Source organism: Meriones unguiculatus, chromosome X (genome assembly GCF_030254825.1).
Source record: "Meriones unguiculatus strain TT.TT164.6M chromosome X, Bangor_MerUng_6.1, whole genome shotgun sequence".
Taxonomy (NCBI): Eukaryota; Metazoa; Chordata; class Mammalia; order Rodentia; family Muridae; genus Meriones; species Meriones unguiculatus.
The window spans coordinates 37,629,086-37,643,313 of NC_083369.1; the positions used below are offsets into that span (position 1 = coordinate 37,629,086).

General features: G+C 37.7%; 1 protein-coding gene across 4 annotated transcripts in view; it reads left to right on the forward strand.

Annotated features, from left to right (window-relative positions):
* The window catches only part of Phf8 (PHD finger protein 8), a 101,835-nt gene that overhangs the window by 36,647 nt on the left and 50,960 nt on the right, over positions 1-14,228 (forward strand). For 3 of the 4 annotated variants that reach the window (XM_060375270.1, XM_060375268.1, XM_060375267.1), the window contains exons 9-14: positions 1,318-1,405; positions 1,904-2,010; positions 3,773-3,864; positions 7,067-7,156; positions 9,152-9,454; positions 10,223-10,326. In XM_060375270.1, coding sequence (XP_060231253.1) covers positions 1,318-1,405; positions 1,904-2,010; positions 3,773-3,864; positions 7,067-7,156; positions 9,152-9,454; positions 10,223-10,326 — 784 coding nt within the window. The remainder of the gene's footprint in view (positions 1-1,317; positions 1,406-1,903; positions 2,011-3,772; positions 3,865-7,066; positions 7,157-9,151; positions 9,455-10,222; positions 10,327-14,228) is intronic. The other variant, XM_060375269.1, reaches the window with a different exon arrangement.

Here is a 14,228-nt window from a genome sequence, read left to right on the forward strand (position 1 = left end):
TAGGTGTTTCTATAGGTATTGGGAATTCAGGATCATAAATATTTATTTATAAATATAGTTTTTTGAGATTTTATTTTACTCAGACTGTACTGTCTTACTTTGTAGTCTAGCTAGCCTCAAACATGTCATCTTCCTGCCTCAGCATTCTAGTGATGGGATTATAGGTATGTGTCACTGTTTCCACTTTAATTTGGGTTCTTCTATTTAGATCTTTTATTAATTTTGAGATAGTTTTTATATATAGATTGAGGCAAGGGCCCAGTTTTATTCTTCAACATGTTTACATCTAGTTGTTCCAGACTAGCCTGAAAAAAATGTTTCTTATTGAATTGTCTTGTTATCTCTCCCAAAAATTGGTTGATTTGAGGTTCAAGTTGTAGTTCAGTGATAGAGTACTTGCCTAGTATGTCCAAGGCCCTGAGCTTGATCCCCAGTATTGCAAACCAAAAATCAAATGAAAAAAACAAACAAAGCAGGAAAAGTCAGCTGAATATGTGGGTTTATTTTTCGATCTTTTATCTTCTATTGATTTATATGTCTGTCCCTATTGTAATGCATCCTTTTTTGGTTACTGTACAGTTTTAGTAAGTTTTGAATTTAGGAATTGTCAGTCCTCCAACTTTGTATATCTTTTTTTGAGGTTAGATTATTAGGATCCATTGAATTTTCATATGAATTTTTAGGCTTGGAATTTGTTTTTGTTTTTAGTTGTTCTAGTTGTTTATTTGCTCTTGCTCTAGTGGTGGCTATATTTTCTGTATATATGAAACATATCACAGATTATTTATGTTGTTTTACCAGTTTGAAAGGTTTTAGTCATACCTAGAGGTATTTTTTTGAAAAAAAAATTTAAAAATTTGGCATAGTAGCCAATATAAGAGATAAGGATGGACATGAGTCTTCTGGATAAATGGGTGGGGAAGGGAGATGAATATGGAAAAGATTTAAGAAAAAAACATAATGTTGCAAAATAAACAATAAATAATTGTGTTCTAGTCTTGTGCATTTTAGAAGAAGTAGTTCTAGTAAAAGAGTGATGTTCTTTTAGATGAGAGAGAGTAGGTAAAGCAACAGAAAGATTTTTGAAGTGGAGAGAGATGAAATAGAACTGCATTAACTTCATAAATTGATCCTGTTAGGGTTACTATAATGACAGAGTAGGCTAGGTTGGATGTTGCCACAGTGAAAAAAAAAAAGAATATTTTGAATCAGTGGTAGGCAATTTTTAAGGATTCAAGGTTAAATAGACCAGGCAGTGAAGTATCCAAAGAAAGAAAGGCCTCTGTTAGCTTTGATTTTTACCTTGGTATACTATAGGATGGATCCATGCTGTGCTGACTCCAGTTGACTGCTTAGCCTTTGGAGGAAACTTCTTACACAGCCTTAACATTGAAATGCAACTCAAGTGAGTTTCTGAAATTGTTTGTCCTTGTGTTTTCCCCTCTAATAAGGAATGCAGTATAGTAGGATGAAGATAACCAGAAAGGAAACTAACTTGGTTTTTTTTTTTTTTTTTGGTTTGTTTGTTGGTTTGTTTGTTTTTTTTTTGTCTGTTGTTTATTTCAAAACAGAGTTTTTCTGTGTAGCCTTGGCTGTCCTGGAACTCATTTTATAGACCAAGCTAGCCTCGAACTCACAGAGACCTGATTCTGCCTCCCTGAGTGCTAGGATCACAGGCATGAGCCACCACTGGTTCTTAATGACAATGTTTCTTCACTTGGTTGTTATAATGTGCTTTTGGGGTAGTCACATAATCTTTGAGCCCAAAATTTCTCTGAATATAGAGTTTTATGGGGTCACTGTAAGGGTTAAATAGAGTGGATACATAGCACTGAGAATAATGCTTGATACATAATAGTTGCTCAGTAAATAGATCATTTTTATGGTCATTGTTTCCTTACAGAGCCTATGAGATTGAGAAACGGCTAAGCACAGCAGACCTTTTCAAGTTTCCCAACTTTGAGACTATCTGTTGGTATGTGGGAAAACACATTCTGGACATCTTTCGAGGTATGGTTCTCCTAACCAACTTTAAATTTTGCAAAGAGAGAAGAAGAGGGAGTGTGAAAATTGAGGAGAGGAGGTTTGGGAGAAGAAACCTTGCTACTGCTGATACCTTTTCTGTGTATATCAAAACAGCATTAATTCCTTTAATATAACCAACAAACAAGATATATAACAAGCCTATAGGTCCATGATAAAGAAAATGTGCTACTTGGAAACAGTGAAACTTTATTCAGCTGTAGTGAAAAATGAAATTGTCACATTTTCAGAAAATAGATGTACTGGAGATCATAATGCTAAATGAATTAACCAGACTCAGACAAATATTTTGTTTTCTCGCATATATGGAATCTAGATTTAAATATATGGTGTGTGTGTGTGTGTGTGTGTGTGTGTGTGTGTGTGTGTGTGAAAGAGAGAGATCAAAGTAGAAGGGGACTATGAGTGGAGGGAAGGAGATCTAGCAGATGTGTCCAACCTGTGGTCCAAAAGTTGCATACAGCTGTATGTATCAAGGACAACAGAAAATGGGATCCGGCACAAAATTGTGAACTGGCTTAAGATGTTTTAAAATGTTTTTGCAATTTGTTTTGGTAACTCAATAGCATGGTTATCTAGTATGAACTTTGAAAATACCGACATTGGGTTGCAAAGTCAGAAGGTTGGACACACTTGTTGAGGGATGGGCAGGACAAAAGGGGAATAGAATATATGTAGCATAGAAGCAGAAGTTGGGACTCTGGGGTAAAAGGGACAGAGGAGGGCAGTGGGTTGCGTAAATTAGAACAATATATAATGTCACAGTGAAGCCTCTTTGTATTTTTCCATACCAGCTAAAAAATAAATAAGTAATCATTACTTCTTAAAAATTGCTACAACTCTTATATTTCTCTCACTCTCCCCATAACTTTTGGAAACCACTGATCTGTTTTCCATCCCTATGATTTTTGTCGTTTGAAGAATATTATATAAATGGAATCATAATCACATCTATTAGGATTTACTCTCTCATGAGAAGCCTAGATGTGCCCCCTCAAGATAAGGCCCAGTCCTTACATCCTGGCATCATTGTTCTAATTCCTGGGTGTTAGCCCAGGTGGAAGCCAACTTGCTGGTTTTCCTCATAGTTTTGTCTGAAGTAAAGTAAGTTACTTGCTTGGACCTGAGATTGATTCTTCAATGTGACTTGGCCATAAGGAATAAAGTATCTAAGTTATAAAGGTTCTCATAGCTCATACCGCATACTTGAAGCCCTTACTCTGACACTTTGACAGATTGTCATGTAAGTGTTTAAAAATGGAAAAACTGATGACTCATTTACCTAGTCTGAACAGCTTAGAAAATTTTTTATAAAGCCTAAAATTGGCTATTAATAACCTCATAAATTAAGGTGGAACGTAAACAATTTTGAGACCTAAAAGGCAGAATAATTTCATAGAAGGAATACACATCTCATATTCAAATAGATATAACTTTAGTCTATGTTCTGGCACTTATGTATATTCTTCATCAAGACTTCTCTAAGACTTTTAGTTTCCTGAACTATAAAATGAACTTTGCTTACAAAGTGGATATCAGGGTTAAATGACAAACTACCTAATGTATAGTAAGTTATAAGTAAGTGAACACTGTTAATGTAACAGATCTGAGGGTGTGCTCAGATCCCTCTGCATTTTCTTTGGTTGTCTGACAAAGGTAACAAGTTCTTCACCCCGCTTGAATAGCTGTATTGACAGTCGTCTTTTTTTTTTTTTTCTCCCTGTGTTAGGTTTACGAGAGAACAGGAGACACCCAGCCTCCTACCTGGTCCATGGTGGCAAAGCTCTAAACTTGGCCTTTAGAGCCTGGACAAGGAAAGAAGTAAATATGATTATTTCTATACCTACTCAGTAGTTCTTCCTTCCATAAAGACTAGCTATGGATAGATGTTGGGGGGGACATAAGAAATCAGAGAAGCAAGTAGGCTCTTGGGTTAGAGTAGAATACTGGGCTAGGAGCGTTTATTTCTGATTTTAAGAAATAATACATGCTTATTTTTACAACCATATAGATGGTTGTAAAAATGTCACCTGTAATTTTAACTGAGAAGAATTACCATTAATATTTGGCTATATTTACTTTTGGTCTTTTTTGTGTGTATTATATATTTTTTTCTGTTTTATTTATGCCTATGGGTGCTTTGCCCAAATGCAAGTGTACAACTTGCATGCAGTGCCTGCAGAGATCAGAAGAGGCTATCAGATCCCCGGGAACTGGAGTTGCATGTTGGTGTTAGGAATTGAACTTGTCTCCTCTAGAAGAGCAACAAGTGCTCTTAACTGCTGAACTATCTCCAGCCTCCTGTGTGCATTTTTGAGGATGCTGGAGGTAAAATCTGGAGTCTTGCATATGCTTTGCACCTTGTATCTCTGTGCCCCATATGTGCATTTAGAAATACTGGTATTGCACTATTTATTCAACTTTGTATCTCACTAGATTGGCTTAATTTCCTTGTGTTATTCAAGTTCTCCATAAATACTTAATTGCTACCTGCTATTTTTCAGGAATCATCTAATTGTTTGTTTATAGTTGTTTTCTATTTCTTTTTTTTGAAGGGATGTAACTATGGCGAATCATACAGTATAAAACATCTGTAGACATTAGTCTTTGTCCCTTATTCCTTTAGGATAGACTCCTGAAAGATCAATTACTGGATCAAAGTATATGAAAAAAAATGTAAGGTTCTTGATTGCTTACTGCTGAGATGGCTTTTTAGAAATTTTCCAAAATTTCATCTATCCAACTGCATATAAAACAACTATAAAAGATAATTCTTATCTTTCTTAAGCTCTCTATGTACTGATTTAGAAAGACCTACAGAATTTTTCAAATAAAGGTACAAAACCATGTATAGAAGCAGCTGTTTCTATAAAAAGGGAGGAAAACAGAATTTTGTCTGTAAATTTTATATTTGCCTTATAGAAGTTAATGAAAAATAGTTACCAGTGGAAGAGAGTTGAATGATAGGGAGGCTAGGGGAAGGGTAGTGGGGAGGCTTTTCAACATACCTTTTTAATATTTAATTTTTGAGCCATGTAAATATATTAATTTCCAAATGTTAATTTAAAAAATTCAACCTTAAGAAATGAAAAAAAATAGCATTGAGTTGAACTTGTTTTGTGTTGGCCAACTGTTCTGGGTTATGGGGCCTGCCCTGAGGTGTGGTTAATATACCCAGTGAGACTACATTAGAGAAAATTGATTTCTCCTTTGTAAGCAAGTATCAGTTGCAGATACCTTTTACTTGCTAGGGGTGGGAGCCCATGTTGGTTTCTGTGTGTGCGTGCGTGTGTATGTGTTGTTTGTTTGTTTGTTTGTTTGTTTTAAAGAAAGAAGAAGAATATTAAGTTGGGTGGGTAGGATCTGGGAGGAACTTGGGGAGGGTAAACATGTTTAAAACATATGAAAAATTTTTTCAAAGTCTTAAAAATGTTTAAAAATGCAAAAATAGAAGAAATATCATGACAGTCTCAGACTTTCAGATTCTCCATAATCTCCTTCCTTCCTTCTATACATTGACCTGTTCAGGGCTGGTTTTAGACATTTTAGTTTTAACCCATGTAATCTCTTTACTTTATATTGCCTGCATTCCCCTGATATTGTTTTTATTTACATTTTTTTAACTTTTATTAATTATACTTTATTCACTTTGTATCCCCCCATGAGCCCTACCCTCCTCCCCTTCCCCTGATATTGTTAAACTTCATGTTTTGGGCTTTCCATTGTCGCTTGATCTCAAGTACACCTGGCCTTTACCCTGTAGTTCTCTTTTTCCATCCTCCTTCAATGTGACTAGCTTTAGTGTTATCTCTGATCCCTCTTTTGGAGTATACTTCAGACTGACTCTTCAGGAACACCAAAGAGAGTGAGTGAGTAGTTCTTAAGCACTCATGACCTGAGTCAATATGGAACTAGAAGCCAGGGAATGGTTCCAAACAACATGGCCAAAGGGAGCTCGAGGACAGGAGGACATTTTTAAGGAGCAGAGGCTCATGGAAGAAGTCTTCTTTGAAGTACAGATGATTTGCATGGGAAGGATTTACTCCCTTCCCTGCAGCACCCTTTCTAGCCTGGAAGGGAGAGAACCATTACAGTTCTCATTTCCCTACATAGCCTCGCCCTCAAATTCCAGATTAATTAACTGTTAAGAAGGGAAATAATTGAACCATGAATAATGAGAAAGTACTGGGAAACTGGATCCTCTGCCTACTAAATACAAAAGCAAAATGAAAATTGGTAGAAGAAATAATAATGAGAAGCTTGATATCCAAATAAAAACTTAAATCTCAGTACTCAAAAACCTGACAATAAAAGACACATTCCTATCAGGTATCTCCCAGAGTTGCTGTTGAGCTAGCTATGGACCTGTAAGTGATGATACTGAGTTTTGTTCTCCCAAGTGGAGAGATTGCTTTGTTCCAGTTGATCTCCCTAAGGTCCCTAAGTGGTATGGCCCCAGTTTATAGCTTAATTCTTGACACTTCTTAACACTGTGCTTTACTAGCTATGTGTGTTTTTTGTTTGTTTTAGACAAATTTTTGCTACATAGCCCAATATGGCCTTAACTTTGGAATCCTCTTGAGTCAGCCTCCCAATCATTGGAACTATAGATGTGTACCTCTACACTCAGCCAGATATGTGTTCTACAAAAATTTTCTCTCAGTCTTTGGATTGTCTTAAAGTAACAAAGATTTTTCCAAGATAGGTTTTTGTCTTCTATAAGTCCATTTTATCAGATTTTTCTTTTGTGGTTCATACTGTTTGTGTTGCTTAGCAAAAGTTTCACAAAAATTTTCTCCTTGATTATAGAGGGCTTATATTTTTAAGTTTTATGTTTAGGTCTGTAATCCTCTGTGTGTATTTCAAAACCTTTTTTTTTTTGTGTGTGTGCTTTGTTTTGCCTATGGATATATCCAGTATCTAATTGGTTCCCTATTAGCTATTGAAAAGACTGTTCTTCCTTCATTGTTTGCCTTTGGCATGTTTGCAAGAAATCGGTTGTCTCATGCTTCTTATTTGACAGGCTCTGCCGGACCATGAAGATGAGATCCCGGAGACAGTGCGGACCGTACAACTCATTAAAGATCTGGCTAGGGAGATCCGCCTGGTTGAAGTAAGAAGCATGGGAGGAGGGAAGTCATTTGGGAAGGGCTAAAGTGGCAGGTCAGGACTTTGTAGTTGGCATAAAGCCCAGGGAAGGAATGGGAAGACTCTTATCAAGGCCCTTATTCATTCATTTAGTCATTCATTCACATAATTATGTGTTCTGAGTGCATGCCACACACTGGGCTAGTTTCTAGGGATCCATGAATGATATAGTGCCTGCTTACAAACTCACAGACACAGTTAAACCTCTCTGAAACTCAGTTTCCTTATCTCTAAAATGAGATTAATGATACCTACTCAAGGTTGTTAAGAGGACTGGATAAGGTAATGTGAATTGAACATTAAGTATAATGCTTGGCATGCAGTTGGCACGTAATAAATTCTAATGTAGGCTATAGTGATAGTTGTAGTTGCTGCTTTTACTAATTTGACTCAATCTCTGAATTCTACAAAATAACAACCTTAGGTTGAAGATGATGGCAAAGGCATGTTTCAACAGGTGGCACATACCATGAGGCAGGAGGTATAGTAGTAAGAAACTCAGAGAAACCTGGGTTCTGGTTTCTGCTCTTTCACTTGAAAGCCTTTCAGAGTCCCAGTTTTCTGATCTGTAAAGTGAGGAATAACTTTACCAACCTTTCAAATCTTTGGTAAAATTGAGGTAATATAGAGCCCCTCGCATAGTGCCTGGCAGAGTAAATACTCAATAAATGTGATTCATTGTTAATAATAGACTTTGTAGCAAAAAGAAAACTCAGTGTGGGCTGGTGAAGTAGCAGAAGCATCAGAGGAAAATTGGACTTGAGGATGTTTAAGCTGTGTTAGGAGCTATAAAATTCTATTTAGTGCCTAAGAGATAACTGTGTGTCTGTCTTTCTCTCCCTTTCTTCTTCCTTCCTTCCTTCCATCCTTCCTTCCTTTTTTTTTCCTTCCCTTCCTTCCTTCCTTCCTTCCTTCCTTCCTTCCTTCCTTCCTTCCTTCCTTCCTTCCCTCCCTCCCTCCCTCCTTCTCTCTCTTTTATATGTATGCATGTATGTGTATCCATGCTACAGAATGGTTTGCTTCTAAAAGTTGGACTTCTTCCCTCACTGCTTACAGCACATTTCACTATCTATACTGTAGTCTGCAGTGTCTACATCCTACCTCATTTTCCTCTATTTCACCCACTAAAACCTTTCAGGAGTCAGTCAAAGGACTGTCTTATTTCCAGTTCTTACTTAACCCATTTTTATACATATAGAACTTTGGGCTGGCTAGAAGAAAACTCACGAGATGGAACACGACTTGTTCATGGCTTTCAAACATTTTAAAGCAATGGAGTGGAGTCCTTTTTTTTTTTTTTTTTTTCAAATAAGGTCTTGTATGGAAGCCAGTTTATATAATAAATCAAAGCATAAGTGGTTTGAATAGGATAAAAGTCAGAGACCTAGAGCTCCCCTTGTTCCTGTCATCTGCCTTCCACATACCACCCATCCCCAAAATTTCTCCCAGGAAGCTCAAAGAAAGCACAGAACATTTCTGAAGAACACCTTTTTAGTCTTGACTGTTAATTATACAGCTAAGCAAACAAGCTTCTTGAGCTTGTTCCATCAGATAACTTTCCCCAGGTCAGAGAGATAGCTGGTAGCAAAATTAGGGCTAGAAACTTTCTTCAAAAGTTCTGTAGTCCTTGGAGTTTGAACCACGCAGATAAGTACTTGATTTTTTCTTTTTTATTATTTTGTGTCAGCTAATCTGGGAGTCTTTCCCTCCAGTTTTGACAGCAATGCTGGGCTTTTTCTTTGCTCGTCTTCTCTTTACTTGTCAATGGCTGGGTAAAGAAATGCCACCCAATAAATTTATGATGACTCACTGTACAGAAACCAGGGGTGTGCATATATGGAGCACCTGTGTAAGCCACTTCCATGGCAGTACCATGAGTGCTGGGAACAGACCTCTGCACTTAGCATAGAGAGAACCCTTGAGTAAGCTCTAACCCCCTCATGTATTAATACTCTTGTAGGACATCTTCCAACAGAACGTTGGGAAGACGAGCAATATCTTTGGTCTGCAGAGGATCTTCTCAGCTGGCTCCATCCCCTTAACCAGGCCAGCCCATTCCACTTCAGTATCCATGTCCAGGCTGTCACTGCCCTCCAAAAGTGGTTCAAAGAAGAAAGGCCTGAAGCCCAAGGATATCTTCAAGAAGGCAGAGCGAAAGGGCAAGGAAAGTTCAGCCTTGGGGCCTGCTGGCCAGTTGAGCTATAATCTCATGGACCCATACAGTCATCAGGCACTGAAGACAGGCTCTTCCTTGAAAGCAAAGGTGGGTGCTGGCCCATGGGTTCAGCCCAACTCTTTTGGGTCCCTTGGAAGAGCAGTATTTCAAAACAAAACAAACAAACAAAAAAACCCCAGGCTATCTTGTTCCATATTTTAGGGTCCCTAGTGTTTGGCTACCAGTTACACTCATTTAACAGGCATTTATTGAGACATTTTCTGTGCTGGGCACTGTGATAGGTGCTGTGCATGGAACTCAAAAGGCTGACAGGCTAGTAAGAATGATAGGCATAAAAATAAATGAGTTAAATGAAGTGTAGATGTCTCCCACAATCAAGGGCATGTGTGGGATTTAGAGACACAGAAGGGGGTTGATTCTATCTGTGTAGGGCTCAGGAACTCTTTGCCATGTACATGACACTTGAGTTGCATCTTGATATACTCAGATGGGAATGAGATCTGAGAATGTTGTGTGTTAGGTTAGAATCTTGTACAGGTCCAACAGGTCCTTGTCTCCTCCCTCAGGGCTTTGCCATGCCTACATACTATATTACCCTATGTGGGTATCTAATAATGGTACCCTCTTCCTTTCTTAGGGAACATGTTTCACAAGCTATGATATGTTTTCCCCAAGCCAGCTAAATATTCTCTACCTCCTACTCCTGTAATTGTTGGATTTGGGGGTTGTGGATAGGCATATCAGAAGGCCTTGGTTTAGAGGGTTTTTGACAGTTTTGCAGTAAAACCAGAGGGAACTGGCCCTCTTTACCTGGGAGTCTCAGACTGGTGACAACTGAGCCTCCTCCTTCTACAGTTCAACATCACTGGTACCTGCTTGAATGAATCAGATGATGACTCGCCAGACATGGACGTTGGTAGCAGTGAGAACCCGATGGCCCTGTTAATGGCTAATGGCAGGTAAGATGGGTAAAAAAAAAAAAAACAGAGATAACTAAGATTGCCAGTGGCAATTAAAATGTGGACCAAGGAGTTGGGACATGGTAAGGGAAAGACAGTATTTAGGGTAATATCCAAATGTAAGTAGATATTTACTTTGTTCAGAAGTCATGATGGACAGGGAGAGGTCTAGAGACTAACTGACAACTTAAAGATCTTGTATAGGTTCTAGGATTTTAGTAAGTTATTATAGTAGAACTACTAGTAAAAATAGTGGTAATAAGTATACAGGTTAAGAGCACAGGGGTTTGAGTTGGAGATGGCTCAGCTGTTAAAGAGCACTTACTGAACTCCAAGTTGTTTTCAGTGCCCACCTGGTGGTGGTTCACAATCATCCATAACTGCAGTTCCAGGGAATCCAATGCCTTCTTCTGACCTCCATGGGCACTAGGCTCACTTGTGATGCACATACATACATGCAGGCCGAAGACTTATATACATAAAATAAAAATAAATAAATTTTTGACAAAAGAACATAGGGGATTTTGTTAATTTTTTATTCACCATGTATATGGAGGGAAGGGGGTCAAGGGCAGTAAAGGGGTACCACAGCATGGATGTGATGGTCAGAGGACAATTTTTGGAAATTCATTCTTTCCTTCTGATGTGGGTTCCAGGCATCAAACTCACTTTGTCAGGCTTTGTATACCTAGTCTTTTTACCTGCTGTCCCATCTTGCTAGCTCAAGAACATACTTTTAAAAATATGTTTTTATAATTAAATGCATAATAATTCACATTATGGGTTGTATATTGTACACATTATTGTACAGATTATAAAAAGTGTTTAGTGCATACTGCATCATTGTAATATGTGCCTGGAATCACTCAAATGTTCACTAACATAGGTTAAATAAGATATAGTATATCTTCAGAATGGAGTCTACACATTAGAGAATTACAAAGAATAGAACATTTTAATATTTGTTAGCACAGAAAGATGTCCAAGTTAGTGTCTTTTTTCCATTGAGATGGGTGTCTCATTGTAGCTCAGGCTGGTCCTGAATTTCTGATCTCATGTATTGCTCCAACCTCCCAAATAGTTGCCACTATAGCTATGCCCTGCTTCAAGATGTATTTTGAAGGTTTTTTTTTTTTTTTTAATTTATGCCAGTGATCGTATTTAAGGCTTTATATATCTTAAGACAGGCACTCTGCCACAAAACTACACCCTTCAGTGTGTTCCCCCTACAATCTTTTTTTTTTTTTTTTTGAGACAAGGTCTGCTTATGTACCTCAGGCTGGCCTTGAGTTTACTTATATAGACTAAGTACATCTTGTAATCATGATCCTCCTGCCTTTGTATCCTGATTGTTGGGATTTTAGACAGTATAGGGGTGTTTCACCACCATTTCTGTGTGTGTGTGTGTGTGTGTGTGTGTGTGTGTGTGTGTGTGTATGTATGTACATATAGTATAACACATGCATGTATGTGTGTGTTCTAATAGCATACTTTTTTAATATTTACTTTTTTGGGTTTTTTTGAGACAGGGTTTCTCTGTGTAGCCTTGGCTGTCCTGGAACTCTATTTGTACACCAGGCTGGCCTTGAATTCACAGAGATCTGCTTGCATCTGAGATTTAAGGCTTGTACCCTCATGCCCAGCCTTAAGGTTTTCTTTAAGTTTGTATATATGAGTATTTTCGCCTACACCAGGTGCATGCTGTGCCCAAGGAGGCCAGAAAGGGAGTCATATTCCTTAAAACTAGAGTTACAGACAGTTGTGAGCCTCTACCAGGGTGCCAGGAATCGAATCTGGGACCTCTGGAAGAGCAGCCAGTGAATGGTCTTAACCATTGAGCCATCTCCAGCCCCAAGATACAGTTTTCAGTGAAACAAGGTTATAAAATAGCATTCAATTCCACCTTTACTTTTAAAAAGGCATACATTTAATTGTAGGGGGTGGTGAAAAGCAATATATGAGGGGTTTGTTTATATTTTTTTAATTTTTAGAGGATACTTAAGAGTTAGGTGGGCGGTGATAATGCACACTTCTAATCCCAGCACTTGGGAGGCAGAGGCAGGCAGATGTCTGTGTATTTGAGGTCAGCCTCGTCTATAGAGTTCCAGAACAACCATGGCTACACAGAGAAACCCTGTCTTTAAAAACAAATAAGAAAGAAAGAAAGAAAGAAAGAAAGAAAGAAAGAAAGAAAGAAAGAGAAAGAGAGAAAGAGAGAAAGAGAGAGAGAAAGAGAGAGAAAGGAGGGAAAGAAAAAAAGATGCTTAAAGTTCAGTTTATATGGTTAAAAACTCAAAAGGGTCAGTCCAGGAAGGTGGCTCAGTGGTTATAGGCACTCACTAACAATCCTGATGAGGCCTGTTCATCTCTCTGGAAGAAGAGAGCCAACTCTCTTGACTTAGCCTCTGATCTCCATGCATTCTGTAACATGTATGTACCCCCTCCATGAGATAATAATAAAAAAAGTTTAAAAAAAAAGGGTGACAGAGCACATAGTAAAAAAATTCTGTTCCCATCTTTCTTCCTTTGTTCTCTCCATAGACAACCATTAAGTATTTTAGTCAGCATGTAAGTAGTAGATTTCATGGACATTTTTCTTTAAAAATTTTTTTGAGACAGGCTTTCTTCATGTATAGCCTTGGCTGTCCTGGACTTGCTTTATAGACCAGGCTTGCCTCGAACTCACAGAGATCCTCCTGCCTCTGCCTCCCTCAGTGCTGGGATTATAGGCATGAGCCACCTTGCCCAGCTTTTAAGTTTTTAATTTAATTTTTTATATAATATATTTTGAACATACTTTCTCCTTTCTAAATTCTTCCTAGATGATCTTCCTACCCATCCTATTTCATGTGTATATGCATGTTCTCTCTTGCTTTGTTAATATTTTTCTCTATAAAAACAAACAAAAGCTGAAATTCCAGACAAACAAAAAAACAAGAGAAAATAACAGTAACAGTGATAATAATGATGATGATAATAATAATAATAATCGTAAAATAAACAGCTCACCAAAAAAGAACATGGAGTTTGTTTTGTGTTAGCCACATACTCTTGGGCATGAGGCCTGCCCTGGACTGTGGTTGACATTCCACTGTTGCAAATAGATTCTTGGTTGGGGTTGGAACCCGTGTCACTTCCCTGTTTTAATACTGGGACTCCCCCTCTAGCTTGAGCCTTTGCAGGTATTGTTCATGCTGCCACAGTCTCTTTGAGTTCATATGTGCATCAATCCATTTGCATCTGGAAAACACTTTTTTTTTTAAATCATCTATTACCTTAGGCTCTTACTATTTTTCTGTCTCCTCTTTTGCATAGATCCCTAAGACCTGAAGGGAAGGGTTTGATGGAGAAATCCCATTTAGAACTGAGTGTTCGAAAGTTTCTCACTCTGCATATGATCCAATTGTGGGTCTCTGTTAATTCTCCTCTACTGCAAGAAGAAGCTTCTCTTACGTGTGTTGAACAAGGAAAGCATTGATCTATGGGAATAGCAATATGTCCTTAGGAGCCTTTTTGCTATGTTCCTTTATTAGAAGTCATTATGATATTTTCATGTACACATAGAATTTTATTTGGCTTGTATTTACTTCCCTAATACCATCATCTGTTCTTCTTAACCTCTGCCACTGACCTGCTTTTCCTTACAAATATTACTCCTTTTGCTTTTATATATGATATGTGTGTGTATGCATATGTATAAATACATAGTGTATTTACATATATGTATATATAGTTAAATGTAAATTCTACATGAAAATGCAATATCTTTCTTTTCCTTATTATCCTCTTTCATTCTGCCTCTTCCTCTAGGTCCCTTCTTTCCAGATACATGTCTATGCGTTCAAGCAAGTATATATATATTTATTACATATTTTATACTTGCTGTTCCAAACCTTTGACAA